The following is a 15,623-nucleotide window of genomic DNA, read 5'->3' as shown; positions in this document are numbered from 1 at the left end:
TGACAGTTAAGGTTCTTAAGAATCCCAAAAGAGCAGGCTTTGCAAAATGTAGTTGTTCAATGCAATCTACAGATTCAGATGTTTGTCTCCTATAGTTACTTTTAAGTCTCCTTTTTAGGGTTTTCTTCTCATGTCACCTAACATTTTCTTTTTCATGAAGGTGTAAAACATCTGTTGTAATAGAGCTAGAGCCATTAGGCTTTCCTACTAGAGCTGTCAGGCACACTCAGAAATACAAATTAGCAACATGCTCCATTTGCCAAGTGTGAATTCTCAGATTAATTTTTCAAAGGACTCTCCCATTCTTACTTTTTTTTTCTTTTAATACATTCTAAAACTGATCATACTCACTGCAATAGCATTAGATTACTTGTTTATCAAACACTTTTTTGCTGCAATTAAGGTGGAAGTTTTTTGGTTCTTTTGTTTTAAGAAATGGTTTGAAATATTCACAGTGCCTGCAAATGTTAATTTCCAGTTAAAAAAAAAAAAATCTCAGTTGAAATTGTTCATAAATATTGCAAGCAAATCGAACACATCTTCTGCAGACTTTTCAAATTAAAACAAAGTATGTCTTGCAAACACTTGGTCTTTGTTTTTCTAGAACTTGGATGGCTCCATCCTGGCTTGTATTGGCACATTATTTGTTTAGTATTTCACAAGCATATGAAGTAACGCTAAGGTCTAATACTACAATACGTGTTTCAGCAGTGTAGTCACAAAATCTCCATTTTGGGTGTTAACTAAAACTTCGTAAGCTTTGTATTAGCACATAACAGTTGCTTTAAAGGGTGGGGCCAGTTCTGCGCACTCTGCGCCTCACCTAGAAAATCCACTGCGCAGGCTGGAAGGGTTTGCTCTCACTTGTCTGTATGGACAGGCGAGGGTTGAATTGGCAGGTGACAAGGTGCATTGGAAACTGCAGATCCAACCTTGCATGCTCGTGGATCAGGGCATGGGTCGCTCAAGATTGCCCAGGAGTTGACAGTCCTGGTCAGAAACTTCCTGATTGCCTAAGCAGCCTTTTTTCCATCCAGATTTGCCTGTCCCACATGCCCTTGGTCATCGTGCTTCTAGTAAGTGTGGGTAAAGCCCTTCCCAAGTCTTCGCTCGCAAAGCCAAACCATCAATAGTTTCAGAGCATGTTGGTGGGCATATCCAGCAATTCAGCGATACTGCTTTTCCAGTCATTTTGACTTTGCCTTAGGTAATTACTTAAAGGGCTGTTGACTGTAGTCTTTCAGGTCTATGCTCTAGAAATCGTACAACTGAAATCGTCTAGGAGATACTGAGCTGTCCTCTCACTGCTTCTAGGAGGAGGTTGTTCTTTTAAGTTTTTCTAGTCAATCATGTTCACAGGAGTGGACTTTGGTAACATTAATTTTATCTCTTGGACCATAAAAATGCACCTTTCATGAAGCGTGGCTTGGAAGGGTGATAGGAAAGTTGTGTATGACTGAGAAGGAGAATGGTCAAGAGTAGCTACATATTTATGCAATGATCGCTTTGATTAAGTATTATTTATTAGTGAAAATAGTGCTGATCTGTGCTCCTGGTAAAATGTAAACTTTACAATGCATTTGAGTTTATATGTGCAGCCCATGTCTGTAACACGAACTTTGTATCTTTAACTTCTTTCTTAGAAAGTTCTTTTAAACAAATTCCTGAAGTTAAAATCCAGGGAAGGTTTTATTGTTCTATGTTTTAAAATGTGGTTTTCATTATGAATTTACATTACCAACCTTTTTATTTCCTTGACAGCATTATAGACAGAAAATACAACGTATAGGTGTTTGTTGGTTTTGCCCTTTCTGCAGTTTCAGCTGAGATTCTGACTGTATTTTCTGTCCTGTCCTCTACTTCTCCCATCTCTGTTTTTACAAAGCAGCTTGGGCTTTCAAATCCAGTGTAGTGTCTGGTGTCATTTGAAAAGAAAAAAAAAAGAAAAAAAAAGTGGGGAGATTTTCAGAGGTGAGGCAGTGTTCTGAATATCAGCTATTTTTGTGTATACTGTCTGTCATTGAAAGGAGTAGCAGCAATACACAGAAAACATCTGTGTTGTGGCCTGTTTGCAGTAAACCATGCAAAAGGCAAACAAAAGAGAAGAGAGGATGTCAGAGCCCAGTATTCTCTCATCAGTTTCCTTTAGGAAACTGGGAACACCATGCTGAAGGGTGTCGTATTTAACGTCAGATTTACTTACTAGAAGATAGTTGATGCTGCATGGGATTTCTCATTTAGCAAACTGATACAAAACATACCAAGAACACAATACAAATGTAAGTTACTCATAGCAGAATATGGCAATTGCAATGCATAGTTCAATCATGATACCAGTGTGATTCCCATAGTAATTTATATATAACATGGTCACTATCACAGTGATGGGTGTCCTCAGTCTTGGTAGGAAGGATGTCTGTGGGTTGAAGCTAGCTCAGGCCCACTGCTTTCTGAATTTATTTTGCTAGTTTTCTGGGTTTTATATGCTATGTTGTGCTGAGTCACATCTACACTTTCTTGTTGGCCTGACATTCACACTTTTCTGAGGAACAGGAGGAGAAGCCTTTGCACCACCAGGTGATCCACTCAAGCTGTTGATATCTGCTTACCTAAACCAAAGGCCACCCTCAGGTCCCCTTGGTGTGGAGATCAAGACAGCTTCTTTGCAAACAGCTGTGATAGTAAAACTCTGCGTTATTCCCTGGGTTTCACAGGCACATCACCCTGGCCCGTCTCCTCTGAGTTGTCTTCCATGGTGTAGGGGTTTACTGGTCTGTCACAGAGGACACACATGGAACAAATAAATTGGTCTTTTGGTGTTTGGGTGCTTTGTGTTGATGTGTGGGTTGGTATCTCTTTATCATGGTCTTTATGCTTTTATAGCTTCCTTGAAGTCAGAGGTTACATTTCTGACCATCTATGTATTCTGAAACTGACGTGCAGCAGTACCATACCTGAGGAAGGCAGGAAATAAGGAAAAATATAAGATTAGTTCTTTAATTTCACGAAGTATACTCCTACGTCCTTTTTAGGATTATTGTGTTGAAAATAGCAAACATATGCAGTGAGTACAACTGGTTTTAGCAGTATGTTTTCATTAGTCTGGTTCCAGGCTGATAGAAAAATGTGGAAAACTTAGTGATGAGGGTCACAGTTTACAATGGTAGGGAATAAATGCCGAGTACAAGAGTAATTTACAGCTTTGCAGTGCTTTAACCTTAATTTACCAGGTGTTCAGGAACTTCCTTCATTGCCCTCTGCATCTTTCTTTTGTTCATGGCCTCAGAACACTTCCAGCAATATGTACTACAGACAAGTAGGCCCCTGCTTTATTGACATTCAGTTCACATTACTGTCCTGTCTGCTTTTGTATTCTTTTCCCCACAAAATTCTTGAGAAACCTGACTGCTAGCAAACATTGCAACAATTTTTAAATTTTTATCTGTACCCACACAGAATATTTCACCCAGCACCAAAATGATTTTTTAAATCACTGTGCAAAATATATATTATTTAATCGTGTATACAGTATTGTATGAGAAGCTTGTAGAAGCAAGTATATTGGAGAAGAGACTGCATTTATAAAGGAGGCTGGAAGAGAGGTCAGGAGGTTGCTTTTCCTAAGTTGGTGCTTGTAATTTTTTTTATATTACTGTGTCTTTCAAAAATTAGCTGTACAGTGGTTTGCATTTTAAAGATAGCATGCAATGGACAATGTGGGGGTTTTATTAATAATAATTGCTATTGTATATTTAGTATATTAAACACTGGCAGGAAAGTGTTTGGTATAAAATGAAACATTATATGTTTCAGTATACAGCCTCCTGTTCTTGCAGAAAGTGTCACAGAAATTATAGTTTCTAAGTTAAGATAGGTGATGGAGTTTTTAGTAATACTATGCTTCTGATTTCTTTTATGAAAAAATTCTTACTTCCTTGGATGATGGTAGAGAAGTAAGTTGGTTGCTTTGTCTGATCCCTTTTCCATCATTGCTCTCACTTGTGTTGACCTTACCTGTCTTGTTGGACAATTTGGGTACATGAGCATTACTTAGTGGTGGAATTCAATAGTAGCTGTATCGGATCTGTATGAAGTTTATGTTCAGTACAGGCTTTGTCAGTTAACTGTTTTCTCTGAAGTAATTCTCCGTGGGAGATGTTGTTTAAAAGTTCTGACCAATATGTTATACAAACAAATCTTTGCAGTGTCTATGTTAATTTTTACTAAGTACAGAGATTATGATCTGTTTCACAGTCTCGTATCATTAAGAGGCAGCCCACCTTGAGCTATAAATGTCTGTTATGAGTGTTACTGATACTAAGCCTGCCTTGTCTATCACTGTTTGCTGAAGGGAGGAAAAAAGCAGTATGCCATATAGCTACACATTCTTCTCTCCTTCAGTTTTCATATCCCATAGTGACTCAGTTCTGCTGGGTTACAGTTGTGACTGACCTACTGCTTTCCAGTTGAGATTTTTAAATGGAATCTGTCCAACTTTAAAAGCTCATTTTAAATGTGAGCTTTTTTGCCTGGAATGACTTTTTTGTTGACTGTAGCTCTTTGTTCAAATGTTGACTTGCCTGTGTTACAGCAACATCCAAAGATCCTATTCTACTTTCCACCCTGCTGTGTGCAATACAGAAACACTGGGAAGCATGGTCTGTGGGAACACTCACATATTAAGGGAAGATGAAGCAATAATTTTGTAACACCTTTTTAAAGGAATTGGAATTGCTTGACTCCTCTGCAAAGAATACGCAGCTATCGTAGCTGTGCCCACCTTATTATGTATTGCAGTAGTAGATAGAGGCACCTGTTCCAGGTTCGTAGGATTACCATGTACAAAGATTGGACACCAAACACAATGTAAACAATCAAATGCTCTGGTCTATTTGTGCAAAGCAAATATATGTATATTAATTGGTAACAAGTCTCCAGATGACATGGAGGAAAAGCAAAGCAAAGCGGTGATGTCCAAGCTCCAAAAACAAAGCTTCACCTATGTGTTGGCCAGATATTCTGGGAGTCATTGAGAACGTGTAGATAGATGCTGTTACTTCCAAAGACACATTCCTTGGCTGTCCTTATCCCCTTCTCTGTTTAAGGAATCTTAAATCACACAAGAGCAGCTTCTTGACATTAGCCTTTGAGAATAGAAGATTCAAATATGATAGTTCATAGAATCATAGAATCATAGAATAGTTAGGGTTGGAAAGGACCTCAAGATGATCTAGTTCCAAACCCCCTGCCATGGGCAGGGACACCTCACACTAAACCACCCCACCGAAGGCTTCATCCAACCTGGCCTTGAACACTGCCAGGGATGGAGCATTCACAGCCTCCCTGGGCAACCCATTCCAGTGCCTCACCACCCTAACAGGAAAGAATTTCCTCCTTATATCCAATCTAAACTTCCCCTGTTTAAGTTTTAACCCGTTACCCCTTGTCCTGTCACTACAGTCCCTGACAAAGAGTCCCTCCCCAGCATCCCCATAGGCCCCCTTCAGGTACCGGAAGGCTGCTATGAGGTCTGCACGCAGCCTTCTCTTCTCCAGGTTGAGCAGCCCAAACTTTCTCAGCCTGTCTTCATACACTAGGTGCTCCAGTCCCCTGATCATCCTCGTGGCCCTCCTCTGGACTTGTTCCAAAAGTTCCATGTCCTTTTTATGTTGAGGACAGCAGAACTGCACACAATACTCCAAGTGAGGTCTCACGAGAGTAGAGTAGAGGGGCAGGATCACCTCTTTCAACCTGCTGGTCATGCTCCTTTTGATGCAGCCCAGGATACGGTTGGCTTTCTGGGCTGCGAGTGCACACTGCCAGCTCATATTCATTTCATGTTCTTTGCCCAACCTGTAGCTGTGCCTGGGATTGCTCCGACCCAGGGGCAGGACCTTGCACTTGTCATGGTTGAACTTCATAAGGTTGGCATCAGCCCAACTCACAAGCGTGTCGAGGTCCCTCTGGATGGCATCCCTTCCCTCCAGCATATCAACTGGACCACACAGCTTGGTGTTATCGGCAAACGTGCTGAGGGCTCACTCAATCCCACTGTCCATGTCACCAACAAAGATGTTGAACAAGACCGGTCCCAACACCGATCCCTGAGGGACGCCACTCGTTACTGGTCTCCAGCCGGACATTGAGCCATTGACCACAACTCTCTGTGTGCGGCTATCCAGTTCTTTATCCACCGAGTGGTCCACCTATCAAATTGATGTCTCTCCAATTTAGAGAGAAGGATGTCGTGTGGGACAGTGTCAAACGCTTTGCACAAGTCCAGGTAGATGACATCAACTGCTTTACCCTTATCCATCAATTCTGTAGCCCCATCATAGAAGGCCACCAAATTGGTCAGGCAGGATTTCCCCTTAGTGAAGCCATGCTGGCTGTCACCAAGCACCTTGCTGTTTTTCATGTGCCTTAGCATGCCTTCCAGGAGAATGTGCTCCAAGATTTTGCTAGGCACAGAGGTGGGAATGACTGGTCTGTAGTTCCCTGGATCATCCATCTTCCCCTTCTTGAAAATGGGGATTATATTTCCCTTTTTCCAGTCATGGGGAACATCACCTGACTGCCATGATTTTTCAAATATGATGGCCAGTGGCTTAGCAACTTCATTCACCAGCTCCTTCAGGACCCGCGGATGGATTCTGTCAGGTCCCATGGACTTGTGCATGTTCAGATTTTTAAGATGGTCTCGAACCAGATCCTCTCCTACAGTGGGCCCAAGGCCTTCATTCTCACAGTCCCTGCATCTACCTTCTAAGACTTGGGTGGTGCAGTCAGAGTTATTTATTTTATTATCATTACTTAGAGTAGTTACTTATGCTAATGATGAAACCTGCTTTAGATGACCCTGCTTGAGCAGGGGATTTGGACTAGATCATCTCTCTTGCCAACCACAGGCTGCTTGGCCTGCCCTTCCCTCCTGGATGGCCCTCTTGTAACAGAGGAGGACATCCCTCACATCAGGGTCTGGCATGGCATGTGTCCCTACCACTCAACGCCTGCTGGGTTGCAGCCAACAGCAGAGCTAAAGGTTCTTCTTGGTGGCAAATGCAGAGGCCAACCCAGTCTTGCCCTTGACTGTGGTAGGAGGCATTTGGCCAACCTCAGTCCTTGCACCTTGTTGTCAATGCAGAGTTTCACCTGCCTTATCCAGTAGCAAGTCGCTGCTATGGCAAAGCACACACAGATTTACATTAGGAGTGTAACTACTACAGGGTGCTACAGCGTGTTGAAGATGCTGGTGGCAGTGGGGGACCAGCCAAAGAACATTTCCCATCAGTGGCATTCTCCCACCCTCTTAATTTGTTCCATTACCTGCTTTATAACACTGCCATTGTATTAGAATCTTTCTAGCTTCTGCCTTAGCATTTTCTAGCAGCTGCTGTAAATTAACAAGTGACAACTCCATATAATACAAGGTGTAATTTCTTATTAGCAACTGGCTAGTAAATACAGATGGTTTATATACAAAATCACAGCTTCTAATAATAGCTACATTGCAAGCACACATATTCAAGTTGTTAGTTTTCAGTTGCCTCCAAGTGATGTTTTGCAAATCATTCCTTTTTCTCTTTCTCTGTCTCATTCCACTTGGGGTCTTCAAGGTCAGCTCCTGCAGCTGAGGCATCGGGTTCTTCAAGTTGTTTATCCAGCTCAGAGTATGGCTTGACAAACTTTGTGTTCTCCTACCCACGTCTTTGATGGTCACTTGCAAACATACCCCCTCCCCTAGGTTATCAGTTCCACTGGCCCTTCCCATTTCTGTGGGCCCAAAGGATCACAATACCACGTTCACCTTAAGCCATGAGGATTTACACACATGGCAAATGAGGACTGAGTTGTTGACTGACAGTCAGGGCAGGACCAGACAATTTGCTTTGCTTGAGAAGAAGACCGGTTAAAGTATTTCTTTAAAACAGAGGCATTCTAATGAAAAAAGGGAATGTGAAGCAGCTGCTGTAAACTGCACAGTGTTAATAGTCAAGGAGTCAGCTATGTCATTACCCACAGTTAAAGGGACAGGCAGGTTGGAATGCAACCTAATATGACCAATAAAGCCAGAATAATGCAGCAGCCAATACAGAAGCCCTCTGAGCCTCTGCTCCAACATCCCGGCAGGCCCCAACCACCTTGGCAATGTCTCTAAATTTTCCTCTGGCTGGGGGTAACACAGCCCCGCAATCCCCACCTGCACCCTCATATGCTAGCTGAAATAAAAGTGCATGAGCAGTCCTGTGACCATCAATCTGCCTCTGCATGGCATTTTCCAATTGGTCTATAAAAGACACATAGGGTTCCTGAGACCCCTGGCGAACACCCATGAAAGAAGTAGTCTCCCCCCCAAATCCAGGCACTCACCTCCAGGCACAAACAACCACACGGGTGGCCCATTGGAACACCAGAAGGTTTAGATAGGGGCTGTGAAGCCAAACAGAAACCACATCAATCACAGTGACTGTCTTCAGTCACTATAAATTCCATTCTGTAAACAATCACTCCTCAGGCTGATTCCCAGCCCAACCTTGCACCCATGCACACAAACACTCCCTGGCCTGCTCCAGACCCAGGTGCACTATCAGCAATTCTTTTTTAATTATCCACATAGCCAGAACAGGATGGCTTGCGGTTTTTTATATTTCTTCCTTTCCTACTCTCCCCTGGTCCTGAACTGCTTTGTCCAAGCCCAGCCCCAGTAAAATCCTCTAATTGTCTTAGCTTTTCAATCACCTGTTCAGTGGGTTTTCCTTGTACTGATAGTAGTATGGGTATGAGGTACGCCTTCCATGCTGGTGGACATCCCTCTAAAAGTGTGTTTCGTGTTCCGGAAATTAAGGTCTGTTGCATATAAAGCTCAGGAGACCCCACTAAGCTAGTTTCATGCCTTCAGGCTTGCCTCAGAGTGGTCCACTCTTTAGCTGCAGGTGGCCAGGCACCATCATTAGGTCTGACATTCCAACTACTGCAAACATGGTGACATATTCGTCCCCTATGTGTCATAAGGTGGATTGTACACACGGGTCAGAGGTGAGTCCCATGAATTTTTTCGCATCTACCCAGTCTAGTAATACAGTATCAGCTCCTTCCTCCATGAGGCGAACCAGCCAGTTCTGGGGCTTCTCTTCTGGTATCTGCTAGCATTTATCTAATAAATTACTAATCTCCTCAGGACTATAGTCTGTCAATTCATCTGTTCTTACTTGACCGTTTGCCCTGGTAATCATCTTACATTTAAACACAGGAGCTGCACAGGCTCCTTCCTTTTTCATGTCTGCCTTGTCTTCAGTATTTGATTCTGACTCACTGGTACCCCAGATATCTCCATTCCATGTCTCCGGCTCCCAGTCAGGATCAGACACAAGGGCATGGACCCATGGCCTCACTGCCTTTATATCTTTGTTATTGCTTATTTTTTTAGCAATATGAACAGCATATTTTTCTGCTAGGGTGGCACATTTTTCCCCAAATCGCTCACCCTTCTCTGCAGCAGCTACAAATGGCTGCCTCTGCAACAGCACTTCTATTTTAACCCTTTCTAGTTTGGAATGTAAATCTGCTACTTGTTGCTCCAACTCTGTGTTCTTGTCTGCCATGCCTTTGTAGGCAAGCAGCCTGTCACGCGTCTGGTATGACTCGATCACCCCTTCGAGCAGGTATGGGGGGTTTCTACAAACTCACCTCAATACTTTAACACTCCCTTGGGTCCTTAGCTCCCCACGGTTCAGGTCCTACATTAGTGCAGGTATCTATTGTATCACACAACATGCTCCACAGTTCCTGCGTCCACCCCAGTCTCTCCACAGGAGGAGCCACAGCCCCTAGGCTCTTTCCTACAAAATACTGTGATAGTATATTACACAACAACCTTAAAGCGACCCTGACAGCTCACACCCAGACCAAGCTCTGCTTTAGCACTCGTGGAGCAGCACCTCTTGGTGCAGCTACACGCTCCACTGACCAGGCCCTGTTTTCATGCATACAGAACAGCACCTCTTGATGCAGCTACATGCCCTGCTGACCAAACCATGTTCTCAATCTACAGTGTTTGTACTACGAGAATCCCATCCTTGTTGCCAATTATGTTCCAGGTTTGTAGGATTCCCGTGTACAGATACTGGACACCAAACACAATGTAAACAATCAAATGCTCTAGTCTGTCTATCGAGTTGTTAGTGCAAAGCAAATATATTAATGCAAAGCAGGTTGCATACATACCTGGCTGCATGGGATACCGCTGAGCACAAGAAGGAGATGGAACATGTTGCCTGGTCAGAGGGGTGGTAGGCAGTGCGTCATCAGGGTGTCTCCTGAATCAAGATGCACATCTGGCCTTCTCACCCGTCTGTCCCTGCACAGGTCCTTATATCCCCCCTCGGGCTGGAGTGTAAAATTACAAGCTGCAACATCAGCACACATGTGGCCAGCATGTGAGCAGATGTTTACTGGTATAAGACTCCCTTTTGCTAAGAGTGGTGTTAACTCCCCTATTTTCAAGGTTATGTTCCCACAACCTATGCCAAACAGTACTGTTTTATTTTTGTATTTCACCACGGACCGTTATCTATTGTCACTGACACAGCACCGCTTGTGTATGCCATACTGCTGAGTGGACTGGATGCATACATGAAACTGAAGAGTACGCCGGACAGCCCTCCTCTGTGTGTTACAGCTTCCTGTACTTCCTGTTGTCTAGTCTTCTCTTTCAGTAAGCTGTTTGTTTGGGGTTTTTTATTGTTTTACTAATACTTGGTAACTGGACTGGTCCACATAATGAAAGGATAATTCTGGACCGTAAAAGATGCAACAAACTTTCCTTGTAATTAATAAAGACATCTTTTGGTTACTTGCAGAAAAGAGACCCTGTATTGAACAGGGTGGCTGATATAATTCACTCATTGGATACCCTTGTTTGGCAGGAGCTGCCAGGCCAGGCAGCAGTGTTACTATAAAACTAGACACAATTAGTGCTGTTTATTACTCAGTTTGGGGTGTGCTAGGGGATGTGAAGAAGAGTTGAGCTGATTGCAGTGTGGGAATAGGACAAAGAAATCCATAGGAAGTCTGCCTCGTTAGTTCCAATGTTCATAGAACAAGTTGTTTTTCATTGAGATTTTTAAATTAACAGTGTCCTCTTGTATTACAGCACCATGTGTATGGACTTTATTGCGCTGGTATTTAATTAAACCACAGCTGGTGATCATTTAATTATAGTGTACAATCATTTAATTATAGTGTACTTACTGACTGTGTAGCGTGGTCTTACTCAATTTAGAGAATTGTAGCGATTTTTTCATGTGTTATTTGACAGCTGTGGTGAGGAATGCAAGATGTGATTAACAAACTGGTGAGCTTCATTGTAACACTTCCCCTCTGTTAAGGAAATAAGGTAAAACAGGGGCTTATAAAGTCACTAGCTTTCCTGAAAATTGAAAGTCAGTTACGAACAGATTGGTACAATTAGGCTGATTCTTGTTGCTCCACACTGTAAAACCACTGCCTAGTTTCCTGTGACAGGAAGAAAGGCTTTCTGGTGAAGACCAAGAAAACTTCAAGATGGCCAGGGTGTTGCTGGGTTTATTAAGATATTCCAGCATGCATACCTGAAAGAAGTTATGTAGCATATGCCTGTAGCAGGCCCTAATTACTGTTTTTTCATGTGAAAAATGAGTCTGCCTTGAGAATCTTAAACCTACCGCAACATAAAATTATGTACATGTATATTTATACTGAAAATAATAACTGCACCTTTGTAGCTGATGTAATACAAATACTTTTGACTGAACTCAAAAATTAGGGTGTCCAGAGCTTCTATCATAACTAGCTACTAGCACCTAAAATTCACATCTAAAATCTTCATAAAATTGTATATTCTGTCTTGAAGCCAGAGATGGCTTTTTCTATAGCAATACAGTATGCGAAGGAGGCATTGTCAAATGATATCGTCTCTCTGCTGTCATATAGCTCCTTTCATGTCAGTATGTATGTGAAAACACCTCTGGTTTTGCCAGCTTCTAATATTGTAAAGGTAAAACTGATATCAAAATAGGAGTCAGTAGCAGATTGGCTGGAAATGGAACAAGAAAAATAACTTAAAAGTGACCTGCCCAATAAAATGTCAGAGTGAAGGACTGGCTGAAGGACTAGAAACAGGGTGTATGTTTCAGTCTGAATCTTGGCAGCAGAGCAGTGATTGCTGTGTTATTTGGTCCGGTGTGAAAGGTCATATCTGTTTTCTCATGCGGCATAACTTGCTGTTGTTTTTTTACTACTACAAAGAAAGTATCAGTTGCTAGTTTTCCTTCTGGATTCTTTGGCTGTAGTTGTCAATACTGAGTGCTGAATTCTAGCTGATGCCTTCAGCGTAATGATGAATGGGGTATTTAAGGATAGGCAGAGAGTGTGAATAAGTTACAAGTATAGGATTCTTTTAAGAATTGTTCTTGATTTCTAAGTTAGTATAGCTGATGTAATTTAGATGATGTTAGTTATCCTAGTCTGCTATATATTCCCACATGCTATCAGTTAAATATGGAATGTATCTTTCATCAAAAGGATCTACTGCAGAAAGAAAAACAGTTCAGGTTCTTCATGTGTGGCTTCAGTAGATTAGAATCACTGAAACTCACTGACATAGAACCAAGGAGAAAAACAGCTGCAGAGCAGTAGCTCAAAGTGGAATAAGCTTTAATTGCAAAATAAAATTGAGTTCTGTGCATTGAGTTACACCAAACCAATAACCCCTATATGTCTGAAGGCATCAAATCAGCATGCACTTTATATAATACAAATTGGAGTCAAAATTTAGTGTAAGATTTTATAACACAAAACTCAAGCTACCTCCTATAAAACTAATGTATATTTCCAGCTGAATTATACTTCATTGTATTTATCCTTATAATATGTTCTCTGATGAAGGGACGTGTGTGCTGTCTGGAAAGGAGAATTCTTTTTAAAAAGTAGCACAGGGAAACTTCTTTTAGACTTTTGTTGTACTAAGTTCCTTCTTAGCTACTACAGAATTCCAGATATTTTAGTTGCTGCATAATCCTCTTATCTTCAAATGACTTGTGAATTAGTTAATTTGTTTCATTCCTTTTGTCTTCTAGCTTCATTTAGCAGCCCTGGCTTCATTAAAGGGAGACATAGTGGAGCTTAATAAACGTCTACAACAAACAGAAAGGGAGCGTGACCTGTTGGAAAAGAAATTGGCAAAAGCACAGGTGAGCAGTAGTTCAGTTCTGAAGGTGGTCCTTGGTTTTGTGTTGTCTTGCTCTTCAGAAAGGAATGTGATATGTGGGGAGAGGATATAATATTTGAGCAATGTCACAAGTGAAAAGAATTTGAAGACTGCAAGAAGCATAGTTGCAGTGGGTTTCGAGTTTTATGTGCTGATGATCTTCTTCTAAAAAAATACCAAGAAATAATTACATTAGTTTTGTTTTGAAGCCAACATAATCAGCAACTGCTTTGAAATATATTAGAATATAAAATATGCAGCATGATCTGAGTGGATTGGGAAGGCAGGCCCTTCCAGTTCAGGGTCAGATTCAAACACAGCATAAATTAATACTGATAACAAGTTATTGCCAATTGGCAGTGCTTTCGTGGTATGTGAGGAATTGTTTGTCATCTCAGTCTGGCTTCTAGTAAGCCAGTTTTGTATGTATCTGTTGTAGAAAATACAGTCAGTGGGAAGCCAAAGGATTAAGTCAGAATAAGGTCTGAATTCTAGTGCTTTCACAGCTTATTAAAAAAAATAAGTCTTTTCCTATCAAGGTAAACCTTTGGGTTTTGGTACTGTCATTCTGGGAAATACATTTTGTCAGTACTTCAGATTTCAAAACTAATTCAAAATGTATACTTATGTATACTTGCATAGGCACAAAGCATTTTGTCCTGTGAAAATATAGTATCTTTTTTATTGCCCAGAGAGGTTGTGAAATCCCCAGTTTTAGAAGTACTCAAACCACCTGGACCTGGTCTTGGTCAACCTGCTGTAGGTGACCGTCCTTGAGTTCTGTATGGAGTTGGCTGAGTGACCACCAGAGGTCCCTATCAACCTCAGCCATTCTGTGATCTTGTGAATTCAGGGTCTTAATTTTCAGTGCAGTTTGGTAGGAGCCTGTGTCTGTGTGTTACTTAAGCCCAAGCCAAATACAGAAATGTTTAGGCAGCCTAGATTTTCAGGCTCTTACTTCAGTCATCCAACCATATTTTGGCCTTTGTCCGCATTCCTTGATGTTTTTTCAGCTACCTTTAAAGTTTTGGGGCTTGTAAGTGATACTGTTATTGCAGACCAACAATGCAACATCAAGAAATACAAAACACTTTCATGTTTTCATTCTCCTTGATGTGTGAGTCAGAGCCATGCTGGGAGTTAACGTTATTTATTGTAATCCAGAGAGCCTTTTCTAATTTTTGCTGTAGCTCTTTGACATACAGTTTGATACAAGGTTGCATTTGATAGTCACTAAACAGTCAGATGCATCTATTGTATCCAAACAATCCACATCATTCTGCATGAACACACTGACTTTGTTGTTACGTATAACTCTGCAGGGTCTTGTGCTAACCACAGATTTTTGTTCATGTTTTAGGTTTACTTCTAGATCTTTGTTTAAAAATACTGATATTGTCCCTTAGCCAGTGAAGAGTGCCTTGTAGGTTCTCCCATACAGTAAGGAATCCCCACTGATGGTGACCAGGATTAAGGATCCATCCTTAATGCCAACTAACATGTGCTCTGTTAGCACAAAATCGTTTGGTGCTTTCTTTGATGGGTTACAAATTAAGCATGTTCTCAGTTTGCAATGCTGAAGATTTTTATGTGATCTTGGGCTGTGTGCTTGTGAACACAAGTGTAGTGACAACTGCTACCCAAACTGTGAATAACGCAAAATCAGAAAATAACTCAGATTAAAAAATTACTTCTTTTATGAACAATTTATATAAAGTTTTTGTGGTTCAACTATTTTAATTTTTTTTTTTTTTTTATTAAAGCCCCCAAGTGGATAGATTTTTTGGGGGGTGTGTGTATTAAATAAAATGCAGTCTTTCCTAAAGAATAAGCCAAGAAACAAGGACAGCTCACATGCTGAGTATGTTGGCTGTCTTCCAAAGTAGATGCTTCACTTAACATAATATTTTGAACTTTTCCTCCCACTTCACAGAGATTCATCCGAATTCATAAATACGTATCATGTATAATATCAAACGTTTTTTTCGTCTACAACCTCCATCTAATGCTTTTCTTCCTCACTAATGTGAATCAGAGGTTCAGAAGGCATAAATTAAATACGAGGTAGTAGAGGTTCTGCATAACCATATTCAGATGCTAGTGGATCACTTAAATCTCTATTCTGCATCTGGACTACACTCACAAAGGCAGTGCATGTTTCATTTTAACAGGTGTGGTAAATGCTCTCTGGAACAAATAGCTCTTAAAACACATTTTGATAATACTTTTCCCATCATTTCATGAGGCTTGTGAGATGCTTTGGAAGAAAGGATTAGTGATTTGAAAGGTGGAGGTGATTTGGGGAAACACAATTGAAGTAACTTAGATGACAAATGGTGAAGTTAGACAGTTGGATACACAGTGCTTAAAATTTCAT

At 41.3% G+C, this 15,623-nt stretch overlaps 1 protein-coding gene across 5 annotated transcripts in view; it reads left to right on the top strand.

The window, feature by feature from the left end:
• The window catches only part of MCC (MCC regulator of WNT signaling pathway), a 221,468-nt gene that overhangs the window by 138,823 nt on the left and 67,022 nt on the right, over positions 1-15,623 (top strand). For all 5 annotated transcript variants that reach the window (XM_065663559.1, XM_065663557.1, XM_065663558.1 and 2 more), the window contains one exon: positions 13,116-13,229. In XM_065663559.1, coding sequence (XP_065519631.1) covers positions 13,116-13,229 — 114 coding nt within the window. The remainder of the gene's footprint in view (positions 1-13,115; positions 13,230-15,623) is intronic.

The sequence above is a fragment of the Lathamus discolor genome, chromosome Z (genome assembly GCF_037157495.1).
Source record: "Lathamus discolor isolate bLatDis1 chromosome Z, bLatDis1.hap1, whole genome shotgun sequence".
NCBI lineage: Eukaryota > Metazoa > Chordata > Aves > Psittaciformes > Psittacidae > Lathamus > Lathamus discolor.
Note: the sequence above shows the minus strand (reverse complement) of the source record. Positions and strands in the feature narration are given on the sequence as shown.